The 24,824-nt window shown below is 40.9% G+C and overlaps 1 protein-coding gene across 2 annotated transcripts in view; it reads right to left on the reverse strand.

The window, feature by feature from the left end:
* Nucleotides 1-24,824, reverse strand: part of BEND5 (BEN domain containing 5) — a 1,533,100-nt gene that overhangs the window by 1,146,207 nt on the left and 362,069 nt on the right. Inside the window, exon 1 of one of the 2 annotated variants that reach the window (XM_075935948.1) lies at nucleotides 5,363-5,417. The exons of the other annotated variant lie outside the window; for it this stretch is intronic. Coding sequence (XP_075792063.1) covers nucleotides 5,363-5,365 — 3 coding nt within the window. The 5' untranslated portion in view covers nucleotides 5,366-5,417. Of the gene's footprint in view, nucleotides 1-5,362; nucleotides 5,418-24,824 lie in introns of those variants that run through there. 2 annotated transcript variants of the gene reach the window in all.

Genomic DNA, 24,824 nt, shown 5'->3' on the forward strand with positions numbered 1-24,824 from the left:
TGCAACTTCCACCTTAATAAGACAAAAGCCATAAAGAGTCAGATAAGCTTGGCAAGTAGAAAAAAAAAGAATGCATCGATACCCAGATTGTCAGCAGAAATTATATGAAAATAGTTTTCTCTTTTTGTTTCTTCTACATAATTTTTTGCAAGGTGCTTATTTTTTACCATTAAGAAATGAATGCCAATACTATAACCACCATATCTACAATTTTGCAAATACAATTAATCAAATTTGTACACACTCCTTTGGTAGTTAGACATTCAACTACAGGTTGAACCTCTCTAGTCTGGCACTCTTGAGACCTGACGGTGCTGAAACAGAGAATTTGCCAAATCATAGGAGATCAATATTGTCTAGCAGCATTACCAATGCTTCCACTGCTTACTGGGCTCTTAGAAGACATGTAGGGGAACACATCTGCTCTTCCAAAATATTTTTTGGAAGCACAGATGCTCTTTTTTTGCATCGCTGTAAACCTCGTTTTACGAGGAAAAAGGGATGTTCTGAAAAAAGGGTTTTTTTCTGACATTTGGCCCAGTGTAGATGGGCCAAATATCGGAAAAGCCTCTTCCAAAAAAAGAAGCAGAAAAAGCTACGCAAATTGTGGTTCACAATGGCTGTGTCTACATTGGCATCCCTTTCCGGAAAAGGGATGCTAATGAGACACTTCGGAATTGCAAATCAGCGGGGGATTTAAATATCCCCCGCAGCATTTGCATTTACATGGCTGCCGCTTTTTTCCAGCTCGGGGTTTTTGCTGGAGAAAAGCACCAGTGTAGACGCGATTCTCCAGAAAATAAGCCCTTTTCTGGAGAATCGCGTCTACACTGGCGCTTTTCTCCGGCAAAAACCCCGAGCTGGAAAAAAGCGGCAGACATGTAAATGCAAATGCCGCGGGGGATATTTAAATCCCCCGTGGATTTGCAATTCCGAAGTGTCTCATTAGCATCCCTTTTCTGGAAAGGGATGCCAATGTAGACACAGCCAATTTGTGTAGCTTTTTCCGGAAGAACAGTGTAGTGTAGACATAGCCTCAGGTAAAACAGTGTGGTTGCATTGGGTGCCAAGGTTTATGAGATACCCTAATTTATTCCTGTGGCAGTAGCAGAGACCATTGCAGCTGGAGTTCCTGAATTACCATATTCCTGCTGCTTTGTTAGTGGCAAAGGGACAATTGCTTATTTTCCCCAAAATAACTTTCTGGAATGAGGGTTGGAGAGTAGCTGTAATCTGGCAGCCCTACAAAAGTTGACGATGGGGCAGCAGACTCTCAGCACAGTGTGAGAATCCAGCAGATGAAAAGTACCTAGTCAATGAAAGAAAAATTCCCTGCATCATGCAAACCAGTCCACTATTTGCAATCTGAGGTACACGAGCCAAACAGAAACAACGATGGAGAAGATAAGGACAAGGCCTAAGAAAATAAAAATAAAATTCAAAATTAAGTTTGGTGAGTCAGTCGTCAAGGGAAACACGGGCTCCATTTGTAAAAATTAAATGCTTCATCAGATTGGGATTTAAAACCTCCTCTGTGTTGTAATCAGTGCAGCAGTGACACATCTGATACTTACTAATGCTTGTGCAGGAATGGCAAGAGTAATATGTCTGCCCTTGCAAGGTTAGAAGTTCTGCAATCACAGCTAATGTTAGTGAGATTTCCTGCCAGCTTTTTGATCTGGGAGCATGGACAAACAGTACTGCATTCACACAGCACTGATGTTAAGAGACCTTTTGTAAAGGTGACTGACAAAGATATTTCTAGCTAATTTTTCATTTACCTGCAACTATGCTCTGCTCAATTTTCATGGCGATAATTTTTTCCACCTTTATTAAACTATTTCTAGTCATATCTTAGGGTCAAACTCAGCATGAAATAGAACAGCAAGCTGTCTCTACCATAAATTTTCATTTTTGAGTTGAGATACAAAGCCATTCCCCAGTTCCTTCGCCAATTCATCTTCCACACGAGCTATTCTTAGCACTTTCATTTCCCACCAAGTCTCGTTTGCTATAAAAAGCATGCAGAGTTTCCAAGTAAAGCAAAGGTCTGCTGAACTAAAGGCAAAATCTGGCATAGCTTTGTGCTGTGTATGACTCTACAATAGAATATCCCCATTATCATTTATAAAGATCTTTCTCATTTGATTTTCTTTCCCAGGTCTGTACTTAGCATCTAAATATTCTAATTATCATTTGAGTTACGGTAAGTGAAAAGCCCCAATAGTCTACTGATGCCTGCTTATCACATCACTAAGTCTCATTTGTGCACTTCCAAAGGCCCTTTTGAGTTTGCATTTAGGCATTTTTTTTAAAGTGAGTTATAATTACAGCCTACTAATAACAATCCATTCCAAATAAAAGTTAAAAGAGAACTACCAAGAACTAAAATAAAGATGAGATATAGGGTATGTCTACACAGTAGTGTGTACCTCGAATTAAGCTACGCAATTTGAGCTGTGCAAACTGTGTTGCTTATTTTGAAATAGCTTATTTCTAAATTTGGTGCTGTCTACACAGAACTTATTTTGAAATAAATTGCTATTCTGTCATCTTCCTTAATCCTCGTGGAACGAGGTTTACAGGTAGCCAGAATAACAAGCCTATTATTTCAAATGTATTTAGAAATAATGGGCATGCTGTTAAGACCAACGGAATGCTATTTTGGGATAACGGCAGTTATCCTGAAATAGCGCCACTATGTAAACATACCCAGAGTGTTTAGGCCATATTCTGGTTAGAAATTGTTATGAATCACAGTGATATACTGTGCACATCAGAATGCAAAAATTAGATTTATTTGTCTAATCTATTTCATTCTGAAATGGAACAGATAGAACAGTGGATAGGTGTGTTACAATATGTGCTTTTAGTTTACTAGTCAGGACAGGAGTAATCTGTGATGTGTTCTTTTCTTTGCTAATCAGAGCCTTAACTTTTCACATATCCTCCAGGGTTTTTCTTGCCCTGCACTTGGTGCCACTGAATAACACTGAGCTTCTGTTATGTATGTCTGTGTGTATGTATGAATATACTTACTTACTTAATTCATTAATTAAATAAATAAATACTTTCCGTCAGGCCAGGTGCTCTGTAATTAGATTGAATGATGTACATATAGATGACATAAAAATAAATCTGACCAGTACCCTTCTGTTTGCATAACAAAAATAAATGCTGACAAAAATGAGCCCACCTTTGTTTGTTTCTTTGTTTGAAAAGCCTTAAATGGCCAGTAAACAGAGACCATAAAACCAGGAAGAAATTACCAGTACATAAAAAGACCATGGGCTGTATCAATCTGTGCAAGTAGGCACTTTTTGGCATCCACAACCATTGTATTTAAAACCTCTCAAATACTATTACATTTTCTTTCATACACTCTTTGAAGTAGGGAAACGGTATCTTCTTTTCACATGTAGAACTTATTCAAGCTCTCACAGAAATTTGTTGCAGAGCCTGGCATTGATCTCAGATGTCATATTCTAGCCTCAATCCAGGCTCCTAATCACAAGTCCTTCTTTTCCCCCATTATGGTTTTCTACATATGGAGTGAGAAGTGAGTGTCCCAAGACACAACAGGAAACCTTGTAGGCTTTGGGACATTTTGGAAGGCCTGGGCATTTGTGCTACTATCCTGGCTTCCTGTTTGCAACAGCAGCACAAATCCTTCAGGTACCAGACTATCATGAAGTCCCTAAGCACTCTGGGGAACAGTGAGAAGGTGACAACAGGAAGCAATAAATCATGTAATACAACGTACAGGAAAATCCAGATTTCCAAGTGAAAGATGGAGAGAACAATTCTAATGTCACTCCACTCTTTGTAGGCCCAGTAGTGTCCCTTAACATGAAAGACTGCCAAGCACTTACAAAAATCCAGGATTTCACCCATGAAGTTTACAAGACGAAGCCATGTTGGCTTAGTCTCCCAGCCCCTAATAGATGTGGCCAAAATGTCAGTTTTCATCTGCTTTTAGCCAGTGCATAAAACACAATGATGTGCCCCTTATGCATTAAATACAATTAGAAATTTTAAAGCAGGAGGAATACCAGCTAATTCAAGTTAGGGCTTTAAATCAGAATCCTGTTTTACTGCCGCGTGTAGACGCGGGCAGTTACTTTGGGCTAGTCAATTTCTAAAATGGCGACCGGCCGGGAACATGCAAATCAAGTGCGGGATATTTAAATCCCAGGCTTGATTTGCAATTTTGGTTGCCCTGATTAGCCTCCCTAGATAGATCTAGAGGGCTAGTGTAGATGTACCCACAGTGACTTGGTTACCCCAACAATATCACTACAGTACAGGAAAGTATTGTTATTTCTAAAAGCGGCGAGGAGTCCTATGGCACCTTATAGGATAACAGAAGTGTTGAAGCATAAGCTTTCATGGGCAAAGACCCACTTCGTCTTTGCCCTGACGAAGTGGGTCTTTGCCCACGAAAGCTTATACTCCCACACTTCTGTTAGTCTATAAGGTGCCACAGGACTCCTCGCCGCTTTTGCAGATTCAGACTAACACAGCTACCCCTCTGATACCTGTTATTTCTATTTTACAGAGGGGGTAACTTGTCAGAATAGGGTAAGAGTATGTTATTTGAGAACGACCCCACCACCATTACGGTAATACATCCCATGATTGTGCTTTATTAATTATTGCATGACATTATTGGTAAAAATCCAGACTATATTATACCTCACTGAATTGTATTCCAGCCATAAAAACTATTTTCTACAAACATGCTCTTAATTTAGTAGGGGAAGTAGAGAGAAAACTAATAAGGATACTCAATATTCGGAGGAAACGAATGCAATGTGTGATGCCATCAGTGTCAGAAACTTTCTAGGCATCTTTGGCCGAAACATATAGATTAAAAGGAGAAGAAATAGCAGGAGAGCAATACATAGGGAGGAGCCTAGGGGAATGAATGGAGTGTGCTGTGGGCACGCTTTCTAAATAAGATTTCCCTTCCGAAGCAGATAGATGGGAAAGTTGCTTTTGCAAAGACTGTAACTGTGCATGCCTATACAAGTTCCTATCTGGTGTAAAATATTTTAATAGTTGTTTCTTTCCGCATCACCCCAAATAGGCTAGTATATTGTAATGTTCTGCCACTTTACTACGCAAAGCTTTTCATGATGGTTGTCTGTTTTTAAGAGGTTGTCTGTTTTTAACCCTCCACTAAGGAAGACAGAGGTTGTAAACAGTAATTGCTATCTGCACTATATTTCCTTACCCTTTTAGGTGCTGCACATCTGCAAGTCACAAAGGACTAGTGGTCCTGGTAGAGACCCAGTTGTGATAGACCCATATGTGGAGAGCTCTAGAAGCCCCCTTAGATACAGCACATACAGAGACCTACCATAACTGCAGTCTCCTCTGATCTCCTTACTTTGGGGTTGATTTAGTTAGTAATAATTTTTCCACTGTAATGCCTAAAAAAGTGAAAACATATAAATAAGATTTTGTAAGACCTACTGAAACCATCCACATAGAATTATGAAGATTGAGTCCCTTGTCACAGCAATTCTACAATGACATATTCTATCTCAAGGTAAAGCATTTGAGTTTATCCCTAAGTAAAGGAACGTCACCTGAAAACAGCCATTTTTAACATAATGTAAGGGCATGATAATTATATTTAAAAATAACAGTGAACTATTCTTCCAAACAAACATCAGTTAAAAAAATCTTTCTTGGAAATTCTCCATATACAATTTAGATAAATTAGCAAACATGTTAAATTACTACACCCAAACCATCCAGATACTATCTCTTAATTACAACTGAGGTCACTGGCAATATAATGTTAGAATGCTGCTCCTGCATTATACTCATGGATAAAAAACAAGAACATAGGTTTCCCATGGTGCTATATTCTTCTCATCGACAGAAAGGCAAAATAAGTCTTAGTTCTGGAAATACGAAAGAGGACATGATATGTAACTGATAATAATGAAAATTATGATTCAAGTACAACTATTCTATGAAAAAACAGATCTTGAAATACTATCCTCTCTGTGTGTTTAAGAAAAATTCAGTGTCTTCCCTCCCCCATTATAACTTCCTATAGAAGATAAACTTCTTTTGGAATTTTTAAATGGATATTTTATAAGGGTAGACAATAGTCCCTAGCCACCTTTCAAGGATTTCATTTGAATATTAATGAAATAAGGTAGACATCAAGTAAAGATCCAGCTCATTAGCCAGTCTGATTTTGCATGTGCATTTAATAGAGATGAAAAAGTAACTCTCATGGTTTATTCCTGACAGTAAATGTCTTATCATCTTAAAATTTTCAAATGTTTTATTTCTTCAAATGTAAAATGCTAAAATAAGACACTATCAGCAAAAATTTGCTGCAAAAATCCTTTTTATAATTTCATTTCTATTTGCATGGGAAATGTAAACTTGAAGGAAAGTGACCTTGGTTATAAAAAATAGAAAAGCAATGTCAGAATTGATAGGACCTACCATTAGTATTTCATTCTGACAGGTAGGAAATAGGCATGTCAGCAGTGAATGTTACGGACTGAGCTGTGGCCCTGATCACAGTCAAAGCGGTAAATTTCTTTCTATGAAAGTAATTTCCTTCCAAACAAAAAGTGCCTAAATAATACAAGTGAACTATCTAGAGATGAGAATAACTTTCTATGGCTGAGCTAAAAGACAAACAAATGAAAATCATATACATAGCTTTTGTGTTGTGTAAAAGCCAGAAAAAACAACATTATGTGTAACTAAGTAATATGGTTAAGAATTCAGCTAGCTTTCAACTTCCTAGAAACTTCTTTTCTACAGAGAAAATAAACTACACTGAAAAATGGCTGCACAATAAACTTAATTATGGACTGAATGTTCAGAACACACTAAGTTGCACACACAACATTTGAATCTATGCTCATTGAACATGCATATTCTGCAATTAAGGACATAAATAGTCATTTTTCTGTATAAAAACAGGTAGTTTGGTAACCAAAATATCCATTCCCAAGCATAATCAATACCAGATGAAAGTTTTATTACTACTATACAAAAATTCATATACACAAACATTGCATTTTGCATCAGTTAAGACTGCTCTATATATTTTGGGTGACTCCCACATCTGTTCTGCCACCTTTATGCCAAGAAAAAGGACCAGAGCAGTGTAAATGGACACTAAAAGCCCCACATCTAGGCACAGAAATATTCCCGCACCACAAGGATTGAGGAAAAGAGCCTAGGCTTTCATCAGAGGACCACAGCTAGCATGCTAGGGACTGGTATGGGGATAGTTGGGGCATATCAGGGCAGGATTGCAATAAGTAGGGCTGTAGAGATTTGGCCACTTATGCTCATTTACAGCTGGGGAAACAGGCTTTCATAAGTTGCACAGTCCTGGCCAAGGATCTCTGTGGCCCTGGAGCAGCCCACATACAAGAGGGCACAAAAGTGGCTTCAAGCCAGCTTAGCCCCTGCATCGTCCTGAGCTATGAGTTTTGTACTGTGCTAACATGTTGAACACAAAACAAAGGACAAAAAAAACATTAAGACAGCAAACAGTATCTAATCACCAGTACAGAAGGTTATACTATGGAAGTTACAGATATTTGGGCGTATCTGCAGACTGAACGATGAGCGAAAAGTTAAGACCCTGGTATTTGGCATAATGGATAGTCTGAATAGGAGAGGCAGACACCACATAGAATGAGTAGATGATATAGTAGATTGATGCGGAGCTAGTCTACAGAAACTAAGTCACTGCGCACTAGACAGGGAAAGGTGGAAGGAAATAGTGAGGGAGGCATTGGACACCAACGGGTGTTGAGCCCATGGTTGTTAATGATGATGAGTCTATCCTGGACCACAGACAACACCTCACAACCTTAAGTCTGCTCTGTTAGCAATGCCAGTCTTCTAGCACTCCTTTCCCAAACATCTTACCACTGCAAACAGATCTTACCTCCCCAGACTGCCACTTCCCCACTCTGTCTCCACAATTTGGCAAAAACGACATTCACTCATGTTTTAGGGCAGTGGTCCTGGCAGCCTGACATCCCTACTGAGGCAAAGTTACAGTTATGATAGTGTGCCTGTGAAGTGTGGTGTTTGTTATAGTGCCAGAGACGGTGCTGAAACTTCCAGAATATTTACCACAGTACCCCCCCCCCCCACACACACACACACACTTTGCCTTCCCCACCCTACCCCCAACATTCTATTAAAAAAGCTCCAGGGGCAGGGGCAGGGGCAGGGGCAGTTCAAAGCATTTACTGGGACTCTGCAGAACTCTGGCTGAACTTGCACTCTAGTCAGAGGGAATCTCTGTGGGGGAGAAGTAGAGTATTACTATATACCTTAGCTTTTCACTTCCTTCCTTTGATGGTTTGGGGTACATTATATGATATACAGACCAGCCTTAACTGATCCACTACATAGTGGTTTTGTATAATTTTGATAATAATTAGATGCATCATTTGAAAGGGTACAAAAGATTATCCTCACATTAGTCTATGCAGTTCAGAATGTATTTCTGGGTTAACCTCCATGCTGTATTAGCTACTCTCACAGTTAAGCATGTGGCCACAGCACCTCACTAGGCATGAGAACAGGGTGTCCCCAGGAGTTCATTGGGGTTAGATAGTTTCAGTACATGTGGTGTCAGTTTAAGATGAAATTGTATGACAAAACTGCAAATGGCTACATCTTTGAAAATCGTCCTGATACAGATTTCTTCTGTGTATCATTAAATTCCGATACACATTTTGAAATCAGTTTCCAGAACTCTACAGCACATTATCTAAGAGAGTCCTGCTGATTTTAATTGGAAACACATAACTGAATCTGAACACAATAGTGAATATCCACAGTAATACAAAAAGTGTTTGAAAGTGATTTTTTGGTTCTATATTCTCACTGCAGACCTCTTCTCTCTCACCTAACCTAAGCATTGATTCTTAGATATAAACGCTCCTATCTTAGGCTTTAATTTTTGCCCCAATATAATTCACTGGCACTCACCCATTTTACATTAACCTTCATTAATAGATGGAGAAAAGTGCTCTTTTAACTGGGAAACCTGACAGACCTCATGCGGGATATTTAAAAAAAACCTGGTGAATGTAGTGTCAGTAATTAAAATAGTGCTCAAATGGATTAGATCACACTTTCTTGGTTAATTTCATGACCTGGCTTTTAATGGAAAATTCTGCCATCAGATCCCTAGGAACATGATTCCCATTTTGTAATACAATTTTTCTTTAACACATGGGATATCTTTAGCAATCAGGAATGTATTACAGTGATTATGCAAATTTTGTAATTCATAAATTAAGGCTTCAGTTAAAGTGGGTGGGGAGGGGTAGTGAGCATAAGCTGAGATGTCCTGGAAGGGAATGACTAATTGAAACAGCAAATCTAGGTAAGATTTAACTAGAAAACAGGTTAACAAAGAGGAACCCACAATTAGTGGAAGGAAAAGGGGTAGGCTACGGGCACACCCTACCCTCAGACTCTAAGGCCTGATCTGCACCACACAGAAAAGTTGAAGTAAGATACGCAACTCCAGCTACGTAAATGACATAGCTGGAGTTGACATATTTTACATTGCACTCCTGTTGGCTTCCCTTACTCCTTGTGAAGAGCAGCATTACCAGTGCTAATAGGGGTGTCCTTTGAATTTGTTCTAGTGGGTCTATACTCGACCTGCTAAATTGAACCTCGGAAGATCGACCATGGCAGCCTTGATCTTCCACATAGCGTATTCATGCCCCAAGAGAGCCGTTTCCTTGCTAGGTGTGTCCAATCTCTCACCTTGAAAAATGAGCAGCTAGCATGATACACATCATTCAAGAGGGATCTGTGCCTGTAGTTCTGAGATCTGATGACACGATCACAAAGTGGTTTACAGCAATTTGCAAAATATCAATATTTTCATTTTTGGGATTGAGGAGAATATCATATTCATATCATTATTTCCATTTGCTCATCAAACTAAAGTTATGGCCTTCCCACTGTCACAGATGAGGTCAACTATACCTAGATTTCCTTTCTTTGGTCCACAAAAGGCATCCACTGAACCTTACAACTCTCCAGCCACTGCCCTTCTTAATGGAGACCCACATCTCCCTCTCTCTCCTTTGACCAGGGTGTTTCTGAGTGTATAGTTCCCACCTTCACTGTGTTATTCCCAACACAGAAAAGTTGCCCAAAGCCACTTGTTTGCTTTCTCTTTGAAGTCTGCTAACAGGAGTGCTTAGTCCAGGTATAAGGTACCACATAGCACTTCCTATGCAATCCTATTTTATTCTTAAGAACAAAAAGAAAATACACTACAGAGAAAACATAAAACAATAAACCATCCTAACAGATTCTGGCAGAAATAGTCCTTCAGCCCATCATCGAAGGAGATTCCTGGTAATATATTTTCACCACGTCAGTGAACCAGGAGTCCTCTCCATATGCTGGATCAGGAAGAAGGCCCTGAGCCAGTTTAAAGCCAGGCTATTTATCCAAAACCTAAAACTTTATTTATACCATCTCATAGAACTGGAAGGGACCTTGAGAAGTCGTCAAGTCTAACCCCTTGCTCTGACAGCAGGACCAAGTACCATCCCTGACAGATTAACCCAAGATCCCTAATGGCTCCCTCTCAAGGGCTGAATTCATAACCCTGGGTTTAGCAGGCCAATGCTCAAACCATTGAGCTATCCCTCCCCCCCAATTTAAAAATGCCCAGTGCCCTGGGAATCCAGTTTGAACTACAATCTTCCCCAGGGAGGTGGCTTCAAAGAGCTGATAACCGAGGAAGTATATTAACATCCCCCTATCTAGTAGGGAAGGTGCATATAATGCCACAACAACACCACACAATTGCATTTAATACAATGTATCTACAAGTGTGATGGGGTGGAGCAACCCCGCCACCAGCCGCGGGTGGAAGGACCGTCCGTGGCTGTAAGAACCGCCGGGTCTGCGGCGGCAGCCCCGGAGAACCCACCTTCAGTCTGGCCTCAAGACGGTCAGGGGCCGGGGAAGACTGCAGCTGGCCTGCCCGAGGGTGGGGAAGACAGCGCGCCGCAGTGCTCAGGGATGATGTCAGCTGACATCACTGAGGCGACATGCAAAATGGCCACCGGGAACCCAGAAGTGGGGGAAACCGCCCAAGGGGAGAATAAAAGGGGCCGGATGGGCCAGCAAGGGGAGGGAGGGGAGCAGGAGAGGAACAGAGGGGTAGGTACCGGGCTTGGGGAGGAACCAGCGGGCTGGGAGCCTGAGCGGCTCACCCCAGGGTGGAGTGGGGAGAGTTGAGCTCGCCGCCGGCGGGGTCGTGAGGCCCAAGGAAGGTCGTGAAGCCAGTGAGCAGGCGAGTTTAGGGGCAAGCCCCCACCTGCTTCCACTGGGAGTTGTAACTCCTAGTGTTAGGGCCCTGGGCCGGGGTTCGGGAGCGAGGGAGGGTCCGGACCCCACCCCGCCGGCCGTGGCTGGCGCATTAACCTCAAAGCCTTCCTTGTTTTGGCTTTTCCTTTCATTGGCGAAACGGTCGGGACCAGCGGGTAGACCGTGACAACAAGGTACTAAGCCTAATTTGATATGCTTTAAATACATTCAGTAAAGTTTCTTAAACCGTTAGTGTTGTTCAGAATATCTTTCAACTGTAACACTCATGTCATAGTATTCAGTTTTGTGTGGAGTGTTTGTTCAAGCATGTCCACTACAGAGAAACAACAAAGCAGACGTCTAGCATCATTAACAAAACCCATTGTTTTATAGCTGTAAGGTATATGCTGGTAATTTTAAAGACCTCCATACACATAGCTTAAAATAAAGTTGACTGTTGGAGCTATCAAATACTCTCCAAAGACATAACTGTGCATACAAGTCTGAGAATCTGTGCCTTTAAGTACCTCAGCAGGACACAAGTCAGGTATGTTCATGCCCAGTACACACACACATAGGAAATGCTGATTAGACGGAGGGGTCCTAAATGCACCACCTCCCCAAAAAAAGAAAGACACTTAAATGCCAACTGGAGGGAAGCTTCCCCACTCCACTTGGGATTCACAGGCATGAACCGATCCCTAAAGCTAGGTACCTAAGCCCTGTTTCACAAAACCAAGGAGGAGCCCATGTTTAGAGCACTGATCTGGTCTTTGGGAGATCGGAATCCAATGCCCCCTTCTGCCTAATGCAGAGAAAAGAATTGAACTTGGGTCTCCCAGGAGCATAACATAGCTGCTATTGACCCTCACCATTCTTTATAACAGCATGCTTCCTCCCCAGAGACTACTCCAACCACTAGGAAGCCAAAGAACCTCTGAATTGGAAGCATGGACAAAACAGATAAAAAGGAATAAAATTAAATGCTTTATGGACACTGACTACAAAAAACAATGGGATGGGATTCTCAAGTGTCTAAGGGAGGCAGGTGTCTATTGCCAGTTAAAATCAGCAAAGTTTCCAATAACCAAAGTGTATGTTACATGTGTACCATGAACAACTGTGTTCATTCAAATGCATGCCTGTATTTCATAGCACAATACAGCAACTGGAAACATTACAGTGTTTCAAAATGAAATGGAATCACTTACTTTTTGGGTCATAAGACAAATATATTTGTAAAAATAGCTGCTTACTACAAATACAGATTTACATCATAAGCCATAATAGATTCTTTCTGTTTAAAGATATGACTTTTTAACTTTGTCAATAAACATTAAGGGTAGGATTTCTCGAAGAACAGAAGGAAGGAAGGCTCCCAAGCCTCATTGATTTTCACTTGGGCTTGGATACTTAACTGTATTTGGTGTTTTGAAAATTCCCCCCAATACATTAAACTTCCTCTGATGGTCTCGTTTCATTTTTATAATTCTCAAATATACCTGTGGTGCCTCAAAAAATATGACAGTAAGTAGAGTATAAGATCATAAAACAACCAACAGAATACTTACGCTAAAGCTTTGTACTTTTTATCTTACTTTAGAGAAGGATTACATAGCTGTCCGATTAACTTATAAAACATGTTCTTTAATTATGTACTTTTAGAGCAGTCTAATTAAAATTCCGTGCATAAAAGCGTGCAAGGGTTGATAACCCATAGAACTCAGCAGACCCTAGTTAACATTCAAACACATCCTCCATTTGGACAGACAGTAAGACTTTTCCACCTCGTTGGCAGACACTAATGATACTTGCAAATATGACTAATGTCTTCATTGGTGAAAAATTAATGCACCACAATAATTTTTCTACCTGGGGTTAATGAACATGTCAGATGCTGAAAATGAGTTGTTTGAAAGTAAATTACTATAATCTATATTTAGAAGACACTGCTGTTGCAAAAAAAAATCTATGGTGTGTGTTTGATGTTCTCTGCTTAGTTTTTTCATGATTTAGCTGTTCGCCTAATGAGGCTTTATGCTGCACTGACTTCTCTGTTGATACAGGAGAATGTTTCCTTTTTCCTAGAATGCCCATTGTTTCAAGGGGAAAAGGTTAGGTTTGACTGTAGTTGCAGCAAACAAGCTAACAGTCAAGAGAAAAAAACATGCTTAATAATGTAAAAGGGGCGGGGCCATACCAGAGTCCACAAAAACACTTATATTTGTTAGAGGTGGTCTCACACCAAAATTCTAAATTCCAACACCCCAGGCATTTTAGGACTATCCAAATCCAGACTTCGTAGCTCTCGGCTCCTCTTCTTTCTAGGGGCTGTTTCACAATAATGGATTTGTCTGTCTCTCTACTTCCCTCACCTCCTGACAGTGATTGAATCATGAATACCATTTGGTGATTAAGGAAACTGAGGCTTTAATACCTATTAGTAGCAACTGGGAGGGAGGCAGGATAGGAGTGACTTTTAGCCACTCCAGATTAGTCATTATAAAAGCTTCTGCAAGCCTCTGAAACACATGATGGCGCATGGATATTGCCTGAAAGTACTACACTGGAAACTAAAAGTAAGTTTGATACAGGGTGTTTATAGTGGATCCGCCCCTCCTTCAAAAGTGTGGACTACTTTGCCAAAAGTTATACTAACAACTTTCCTTGTGGTATGTGTTCACAAATCTTAGCTGAACTCCCTTATTTTCTGTTATCTAATTATAAACCTGTTGACTAAGTGCAGTGGTCACCACTGGACCATCAGCTTTTGCTAACAATAACCACATGGTGATATAAGTGATAACATGGTTTTCCAATGTATAGGTTGGACCTCCCTAGTCCAGCACCCTGGAGACCCTCTGCCCTAGCCTGTAGGCTCCCTGCTACTGGCCTTGCACCAGGACTCTCTGGTTCTGCAACATCTGTGCTGGACTATGGATGTTGCCAGACTAGAAAGTCCCGGTTTAGAGGGTTTCAACATATATTTAGAAAGGAAATAATAGTGGCAAAGCACAATGTGGTATCTACGGGAAAAAGTTTAATAACAACTTTACTTTGATCAAACGGAATCCATATTATGTTCTGCAGGAGATATGCTTCTCACTTGTTAACTTTTTTCTAGTGTGAAAGTCCAATAGCACTGGCACTATTATTCCTATGGTATGCACCTTAAGGCCTTGTCTTCACTCTGTGGAAGATGGATGCTGCTGCAACTGATCTTCTGGAGTTCAATTTAGTCAGTCTAGTTAAGACTCGCTAAATCAAACTCAGAGGGTGTCCCCGCCAGTGGCCGGCACTCCTGCTCTTTCAAGGAGCAAGGGAAGCCGATGGGAGCATGGAGACGGTGCCAAGCTTGGCTACGTAGCTGATGTTGAATGTCTTAAAATGAGCTTCCAGATCTCGTGTAGACCTGCCTAAGTGTCTGCATTGTCAATCTAATGTAAAAAGATGAACTTCTATTAAAAATTCATTAGATGTTCATTTGATTTTTCATTTACTTCATGTTATCAAAAATCTTTCAACTGAACATACCAAACAACCAAAAGGGTAATCTAATTACCCTCATCCACAAAAAAACAGAGTTAACGATTCTGGTCAAGGGGTAATACTCAAACAGGATCCCAATCTAAAAGTATACAGAAGAAATTGCATATCCACAGGCATATCCACAGGCAATGCGTAAATGTAATGCTCTTCTAAACGTATCTTCCAACACACCGTAGAAAATGCAACTCCATGTTCAGAACAGAAACAATGCTGCTGGAATGTATAGCCAGAGAAAAGCTGGTGTAGCATGGGGGGAGAGATTGTCTTGACTCTACATCAAATTCTCCTCCTTCAGTATCTTGCCACAATTTGTGGAGAATTTAGAGAAGTCGATAACAAACTTCCTACCAAGACAAACCACCCACTGCATTGTCTTTTTTTTTGTCACCGTCCATTACATATATGTACTGTCTGCCTGGCACCACAACCCTAATCCCAGAATGGTGCAGACAGAGGTAGGCTGGGATTTGGGAAAAGGGAGCAAAGGGAGTTGGAAAGCAAGTCCATTGTGCATTGACTCTATAGTAGTGGTTTCTGCTCCCACAGGACTTGGTTCCTGCTTCAAATGTTGTGCTATGGAGCCCAGAGTTACTGTCCCACTGAGTTTGGCCCAGGACCCCGTCACCATAGGTAGTGCTGCATTGGACCAGGAGAGGTATATGTTTGTTATTTGGGTGTGTCTAGACTATAGGGATTTTTCGAAAAAAAGTGGCCTTTTTTCGAAAAGTCTTTACCTGAGTCTAGAATGCTGCCACGTTCTTTCAAAAGGAAATCGAAAGAATGTGGCAGTTTTTTCAACTGTGGAAAACTTTGTTTTATGAGGAAGAGCACCTTTTTTGGAAAGTGCTCTTTCGAAAAATGGTGCTACGTAATGCAAACTGTGCTTTTTCGAAAGAGAGCATCCAGACTGCCTGGGTGCTCTCTTTCAAAAAAGTGGCTTGTTTTTTTTAAAGGACTGGTTGTAGTCTACACGCTCTTTTTCGAAAGAGGCTTTTTCAAAAGATACTTTCAAAAAAGCCTCTTTCGAAAGAGGCTTGCAGTTTAGACATATCCTTTTTGCTGAGGCCAGCACAGAACGTGGCAATTCAACTAGAACCTTCCCAGGACTCCCTGGTAGGATCCATTGTTTGGAAAACTCTGATTTAGAGAGTATCTTGATTTAAAGGAGTCCATTCATGGAGAATTAGTAACATTTCTTGATAACCTGTTCCAATAGTTAATTATCCTTACTGTTAAGAATTTGCTTCTTATTTCCTGTTTGTACTTGCTGACTTCAACTTCCAGCTATAGGACCTAGTAACAATTTGACCAGCTAAGAACCTTCTAGAATTAGATCTATTCTACTGTGTAAGTAGGTATACACCATGATAAAGTCACCTCTCAATCATGTCTTCAGAAAACAAAATAAAAGCACCTTTATCTTCACATTGTAAATTTGTTGTCTCCACTTTTAAATACACTTAACTGCAAATCAGTTCTCCCTCTAAAAGGAAAACTCGTTATTCCATTCAGATGAAAAACCCAGGCAGGGGACAAAACTCCACGACTTCCAACTCAATGTTTCCTTTCAGCCCTCCTTTGTGAGCGTGCACTTTCCCAAGAAAGAATCTAGGAGTTGTGTTCACATAAGCTGCAGATCTTGGAGGATGGGAAGCAGCCCCATTGTTTGTTTGATGTGTGCAAAGCATTGCTCCTAAAGGTCCCTTGCTTTCAGGAGCTCTCCGGGTTGTGGCCATGACCTGCAAAGTGTTGGGGCCTCTGGTTAGTTAGCCAAGCAGTAATTATGAGATTGAAAGAATTCACATAACTATGACATCCGTTGCCACTTGGACTAGATAGAGATGCATGAGACAAGAAACAGGCAACTGTCAGTATGTGAGAGGAATGTACGGACTTATTCTTTGTTGTTTTAGTTTGGGCTAAGCCAATCCTGAAAAGTAAGGTTTTACCCTGAGACAATCGCTGTTCTCAGAGAAAAGGAGTGTTTATAAAAAGTGTGCACTTGTATATACACATGTGACTATCCAATGTGCTATTTAAGGAACTCTCTCCAGGAAAAGTAAATAATTCAAAGGTCAGTTATATATTGTATGGGATCACCCAAACACTGCTTTAATGATCAAAAAGGCCGCTTACTGTGCTGTTGTGGAAGTTAATTATGTGTGTCCAGGATGACTAATGAGATCAAGGAACCATGCATAGAGGAGTTCTCACTGCATGGCTCTTCCTGACCATGCAGTGGCAGTAGAATACCCTCTTCAAGATACCACCCCACCCTTTCAGAGAACCTATGGAAGAGTTCTCCTTGGCACTGAGGCAGAGAACACATATTGATCTATCCTCAGACATACAGATTCCAATTAAAAGGCAATTGAGACCCTGGCTGTATTACCTAACTACAGCTGCCTTCCACTGTGGGAAAGTCCCTTGAAGGGGAATTTGGGAGGTAGCTATGCCGTAGGGATGCCCTGGGTAATTTCCACGGGGTATGTTGTCAGAGAGAGAGGATGAAGGAGTACAAGAGCAAGTGGGAAGGACTAAGGCTTCAGCACAAATGTCATTGACTTTTGTAGATCGGCATAAATTGGAGGCAGACTTCAATTCTGTGGAGATGATGCATAACCACCCCGGGAACAGAACAATATGGGGAAAACTCCAAGAGGAAACTGAATTGTCTTCCCCCATAGCACCTTTCCTTAGATTTTAGCACAGAAAGGACAATCTGACCTAGTAACACTAAGCTATATTCAGCTCTTGGAGTCAGTCCTGTTGTACACAATTGAAACAGAACACAGAATCTGGTCTGCTGAATGCTGAAGGGAAAAAATATTATATTAAAGAATTAACAAATTAATTACATCATATTAAGAGTGCTGGAATTTAGGTCTCATGGGCTTTTGAAATAATAATCCTTCAGATGAAAATGTATATTTGCTTTTCTTGCAAATTCCTGTGGGTAAAAAATTACGATATTTGCTATTGCCCTTTGTTTTCAACTGTATGCCACAACTTTCTGAACAATGATAGCTTTCCTTTGTTTCTTATTTTCTGCAGTGCTCTGAGTTAGGATAGCAAACACAAAAGAATTTTACTAGTCTTAAATAAGCTGTCTACACACTAAAATTTTGTCATTCAATTTTGACAGATCAAGTAATAATTTTATCTACCATGGGAGAGTATAAACTGTACCAGTACAGAAATCATAGTGGGTGTATAAGATGTAACCATCATAAATGACACTTTTTATTCCCTTTGAAAATCCTTCTGATTTATTACATTTACTTAGAGACTGTCACAGCTTATTTTTACTAGACACTTTTTTTTAAAACATTCCATCAAGTGAGCTCCTATGTGATGCAGAGCAAACTGATAGAAAACGGTGACACTCTCACCCAAGCTGTCATTATTCAAAATTATTTCTTCTGCTCAGGTTGTTTTCATTTAGTAAAATAATTTGATTTTTATATGTCTGCCCACATTCTATTCACAGGAGGCAAGAGAAGCTCAAAACAATGTCTCCTGCATTTAATATGCAAGGAGAATGCTTAATAGAATCATTTGCAGGATAATTAAAAGCCTGCTGATACATCTTATGAAAGTGTGAAACAAAGTACAAAATGAATAGAGCCAAATGGCAATTGCTTATTTCTGCAGAATAAGTGCTAAACCAAAGAGGTCATAATTGCTGTTTTACATAGGGGAAACAGTTAACAGGAATGTTTTAGATATTTTCGTCCATATAACTAAAGCTGACTGTTTTCATGAAGAAATTCACTGAGTATCACTGTGTTTTTAAGCAAAAAGATTTCAGATATTGAAATAAAATCAAAGGGTCCAAACGAGTCAATTTTAAGCATGTTTTATAAAAAGGCACATGGAGCTTTCTATGAAAATAGTGATTTCCCCTCTCCCTCCCCCCGCTTTTCTCACTGTTTCTAAACAAAGCAAGAATCCTCTATATGATTCATTCATTAGGCATCAGCATACAGCCTAACGCTGTATAATTAAATGGCTACACTGTGTTCCCCTCCTCCACCACCACCATTCAATAAACTATAACACTTCAAATGATTGCTCCAGCAGTAATTTTCTAAAATATTCTCCTTCTGATGCAGATACATGACTCCCATTATTCCTAATACACCATAACCACCTGCTGTGCAAGCTATCCTGATTGCCTCCTCTTTCTTAAAATGACTAACCCCTTATATGTCTTTTTGTGACCAGAAATTAATTCCTAATTGCAGTGGTTGTAATTTCTGAACAACTGCTGTCTCAAGCATTGACCCATTTTAGTGAATTATAAGCAAGGTAGGTACAGTAGATTCCTTTATTCCCCAAATGGTAAACAAAGCAGAACATTATACACAGAAGTGGGGCAATGGTGTCAAACTTTATCTACTACTTAGATATTATAGCTGCTATAACATTCCCTTGACCTAACAGAGAAGATGCTGTTCACTCAACAAATAACTGCTGTCAGGGATTATATTGAAAGATTGAGGTTGGATAACTGCAGAAAAAACTTCCTAACTATAAAGGTTGTTAAGCTCTAGAATAGGCTTCCAAGCAAGGTTGCAGAATTCCTATTATTGAAGTTTTTTAAGAACAAGCTGGACAAATCTGTCAAGAATGGTCTATGTTTACTTGGTCTTGCCTCAGAGGGATCCCTTCCTGCCCTACATTTCTGTAAGTCTACATAATTAAATGAAGGCTAAATTGATGCTAAAATTTTATGAACCCCCTCAAAGAGAAAAATGTTCAGCGCAAAATGTCTTATTCTGGGAATGATTCTCTTCTAATACCAGTTTTACACCAATGTTACTCTACTTGGTTCAGTGACATTCTCCTGACTGATACCAGTTCAAGGGAGAGCAGACATCAGGCTTTTAACTGACCCTTTTCAATAAGCATTACTGGGATCTCCACTCACTGATGAATGAATTGAGCAATTGGGCCCTTGTATAACACTCCCACTGGGACTCAGGAGGGGGTTGAATAGGTTGTAAATCAGGGGAGAATTTGCCTTGGCATGGTTTGACTTACCATACTGCTTATGTGTGATATATCATCGCCACAGACTCATTGTTCCAAATCTGGGATCTGTCACTTATGCAACCCCACTGAAACTGGTATGATTCAACAGGTTTAATATCAAATACGCATTTAATCTAGTCTACTAATTGTGTCAACTAGAATTCCTGGTTGGTCCAAAAGTCACCTACTTACTATGCTGTAGTATAAGCATGGACAACAAGGGCATCTTTTCATTTCCATGCTCAGTGTCATCTGCCATCCAGATCTTTCTGACATCTTTTCTGCCATCCTTACTTTCACTCAGGAAAATATTATGCAAGTAGTTCCAACACGTATAAGGGTGGGCAAGAGCAAGCCCTTAACACTACATTGTGTCTGTTAAGCACAGCCGAGAATAAATATCTGAGCCACAGATGTGCTGGCTGTCACATTAGTGTACCCACAGAGTAAGCCCATTAGTACATCCTGTTCTGAGGTGCAGCCTGCTCCCCTGTGTTTGCTAATGCTATGCCACGAACCCACCGTGGGACTGGGAGAGTGGAAAGAAGGCCACAGCTCTGCATTTTGGAGATGCCATATGCCCCCAGGGTATATGGACAGAGCACTTTCTGCACTCTTCTAAGTTCAAAATCTAGCGAGGCTTGGGTCATTTCCAAACTGTTTGCCCCATGGAAGGGCCAGACAGCACCCAGTCTTTACTGATATCACCTTGGCTCTTAGAGAACTCCAAGTAAATACAGGAATTCAGCTCCTATAGAACTAGAAGAACCAATTTTCATGTTTCCCTGACCTTCCAACATGATGAGCTCGGGACTATGGATACATACCACATGTCCATTTGAAAGGTTGGACAGACATTAACTTTGAGCTGTTGCTTTCTGCCTAATAGCAAATAGAGCTACCCAGTAGGATCATGCTCTTGCATCACATGTTTTCCACTAGCTTGTGCTAACATGAATAATGCTTCATGGAGAAACACTGTTTCCGCCTATGTTTTGAAGAATCACAAAGCACCTGCTTGGATTTTCTTAATAAAACAAGTACTTTTTATATTAAACACAGAAAAGGTTTCCATGGATAAGAGAGATCAAAAACAGCAGCCTAACCACATTACATGCCAGCACTCTGACCAGCAGTTCAAGTTTTTCTTCTTTATCCTTTTGACTCCAGGCTAATTTATTATACACCAAACACACTGTTAGCGCAATACAATTAATTAATTAAACACAGTCACAAACTAGAACATTAATTGTGACAATGTATTACATTTACTGCATCCTGTCTCTTCTAGCTAATGAAAACACAGCAACTTAAATAGACTCCAATTTTTCTATATGCATGCACTTGGAAATAACTAAACCTTTTGTTATAAGATCAAACACACTATGCTAAGCACATAGCTATTACTTTTATGGGAAAATAGGAGGAAATTCAACCCATCATCAAGGAACCAACCATTAATTCTTGATAAGCAGCATGGCAAATGCTTGTTTCAGCTAAGACTATGCTAAACAGGTAAAACACTAAGGCTGTGTCTAGACTGGCCAGTTTTTCCAGAAAATCAGCCGCTTTTCCGGAAAAACTTGCCAGCTGTCTACACTGGCCGCTTGAATTTCTGCAAAAGCACTGACTTTCTACTGTAAGAAATCAGTGCTTTTTGCGGAAATACTATGCTGCTCCCATTCGGGCAAAAGTCCCTTTTGCGCAAAAGGGCCAGTGCAGACAGCTGAGATTTGTTTTGCACAAAAAAGCCCCGATCGCGAAAATGGCGATCGGGGCTTTTTTGCGCAAAAGCGCGTCTAGATTGGCCACGGACGCTTTTCCGCAAAAAGTGCTTTTGCGCAAAAGCGTCCGTGCCAATCTAGATGCTCTTTTCTGAAAATGCTTTTAATGGAAAACTTTTCTGTTAAAAGCATTTCCGGAAAATCATGCCAGTCTAGACGTAGCCTAAGGGTATGTCTACACTAGCCCCCTAGTTCGAACTAGGGAGGCTAATGTAGGCATTAGAAGTTGCAAATGAAGCCCGGGATTTAAATATCCCGGGCTTTATTTGCGTCTTCCCGTCCGGGCACCATTTTTAAATCCCCTTAGTCCAAACTAACTGCCCACGGCTACATGCGGCAGTCAAACGTTAACTCGAACTAAATCCTTAGTTCGAGTTAACTGTTACACCTCATTCCACAAACTAGGGGGCTAGTGTAGACATACCCCAACCTTCTTGTCTTCTCTCTTTTAATGTTAAACATAGAGCATGTGTGTATTTTAAGCTCTCAGGGCATGTCTACACTACACAAAAGATCAACGCTGCCATGGTCAATTTTCTGGGGTTCGATTTAACAGGTGTAGTATAGACCCTCTTGGATCAAAGACAAAGGGCACCCCCAGTTGCTGGTACTCCTGCTGCTCGTAAGGAGTTAGGGAAACCAATGGGAGCATTTTCTCTCGTTGATCTTCCACCATGTGGCTGTCGACTCCAGCTATGTAAACTGCATAGCTGGAGTTGTGTATCTTACTTTCACCTTCCCATGTAGTGTACACCAGGCCTCACTCACTATACTATAGTAATATCTATTGACTGATTTTCTGCTTCCAGATATGAGAGTAGCAACTATTTTGCTTGTGCCAGGACCTGAGACCAAAAGAGAGGGAGAATGACAAAAATGAGGAGATGCAATGCCCAGCAGATCAAGAGGCACTGGTGCCTGTGAGAGTACAAGCTCTTATCCTCGGTATAACTGAGCAAATTTCTCGAGGAGATTAATAACACTTACTTACCTATTGCACAGCAATGTTATGAAGATTAATAAGGTAATGTCTAAGCTGCACTTTGAAACTATAGCATGCTATTGTTAGAGACACCCTCAAAATGCAACCTTGGGAAAATTACTAATGAAACTTTAGCTTATTTAATGAATCTCAAGTATAAGGTTGGACTATGAGTGAAAATGAGTTCCAGAAAATCCATGTTTAAGGAAGAAATATTGCCCGCAATATTGGTCCCAGGTATCTTGCAAGCTTGTCTCTCTCACCCACAGAAGACAGTCCAGTAAAAACATATTACCTCACCCATGTTGTCTCTTTAATAAGGAAATATTTATATTTTTGGGTCATGGTGCCTTTTATCACCTTGCTCAATAAATTAAGTCATATGATAATACACCTTGAATTATGATAATGAAGCATAATAATGAAGAATTGCTAAATGGTAAGATTAAGAGCTTTGTTAGTTATACTTTAATAGTTTATAATCATGGATGGTAAATGAGTTAGATGTGAGGCTGAGGTCTTGGCACAAAAGTCTTGTTGGCATGTGTGTGGTTTGCCAATTTTTCTCCTCTTACGTTAGGCTTGCTTAAATAATGCTACTGTTGACAGGACAATGGTGATATGTTGTATTTAAATATTTTAGGGAAAAGGGAAAGTTGTTGAGTATACTAATGGCCCAATACTCAGGACAATGATGTGAATGGACTTGTATTGTTTTCCTGTCAGCGTGGGAGGAGGATCTATGGTGTGTTCTACTCAGACATGTGCCCATGTCACCTGATGCGAGGGATCCATCATGGATGTTGGTTTTTCCCACATGAGTAGAGGGAATGTTTAGACCAGGGGTGGGCAAAAGGGCTTCCGCAGGCCAGATCCAGACTGCGAAGTGGGTTGATCTGGCCTGCAGATGCCCTGCCACTTCCCTGTCCCCAGGCCAATCTGGGCCTGGGGATAGGGGAGCGCACAATGTCTTCTCTCCTGACAGGGGCGTGTGACATGTAGGTTCAACCCTGTCAGTTAACTCTAAGCATAGCACGCTCCTTGCGAGGTGGGGGCAGGAAGCAAGAGACTTCACATGCTCTCCCGGCCCCCAGGCCAATCAGGGGCTGGGGGCAGGGGAAAGCACGCAAAGTCTCCTCCTATCCTGCCCTCACCCAAGTTTGACTCTAAGCACTGCATGCCCCTTTCAGGGCAGGGGCAGGGAGGGAGGAGATTTTGTGTGCTCCCCCCACCCCGGGACCCTGATTGACCTGGGGGTGGGGAGGAGCACACAAAGTCACTTCCCGCCATGCAAGGGGCACATGGTGCTTAGAGTCAACCACCAGCTGCTGCTCAGCTGGTGGCTGACTCACAGAGTGGGGGTAGGGGGCAAGAGACTTCCAGTGCCTGATTGAGTTGGGGCAGGGGGAGCATGTGAAGTCTCCTCCTGCCACCATGGGTTCGGACACCTAGAGCGAACAGCTGGTGCTTCTCTCTGGGGGGGGGGGGGGGTCAGGGGCAAAGACTTCACCACTCCTTTCACCCCCAAGCTCTCCTGTCTAAAATGATTGCCCACCCCTGGTTTTGACTGAACATAAAGGATTCCTGCCTTTTGCAAAAAATAATTAAGGGTGGGCAATGAGGAAATGCAAGTGGTCAGTTCTCCCTTGTGACTCCCCCCAAGATTACTGTGGGAAACATCTAAGTCTGAACAAGGGAAAAGACTGGGCACAGACTGGAAAGGCATGCAGCCTGTGCAGAAATTATTGGAACCACATCTAGGGTGAGAACTTATATGAAACCAGTTCCCCATGTGTATTAAGATTAGCTTTTGTGTTCTGTTTCATTTTGTATAGTATCCTACGTTGTTTGTGTGATATCTCTTATGACCACTTATACCCTAGCTTTTATACTTTATTAATAAATCCAGTGTACATTATTGCTACCTGGGGAGGGGAGTAAGGAGTCTGTGCATATCTCTTTTTACATTGAGAAAGAGGGCAGCTTTCATGATCTTATTCTCTCTATACAGCATAAAACAGATTTATCTGGAGCTTTGGCCTCTAGCGGGGCTGGGTATCTGAGCGCTGGAGACAGGTACCTTGCTGTGCTGTTTCCAGTTAAGGTGAGCA

This window comes from Pelodiscus sinensis, chromosome 9 (genome assembly GCF_049634645.1).
Source record: "Pelodiscus sinensis isolate JC-2024 chromosome 9, ASM4963464v1, whole genome shotgun sequence".
NCBI classification, from domain to species: Eukaryota; Metazoa; Chordata; order Testudines; family Trionychidae; genus Pelodiscus; species Pelodiscus sinensis.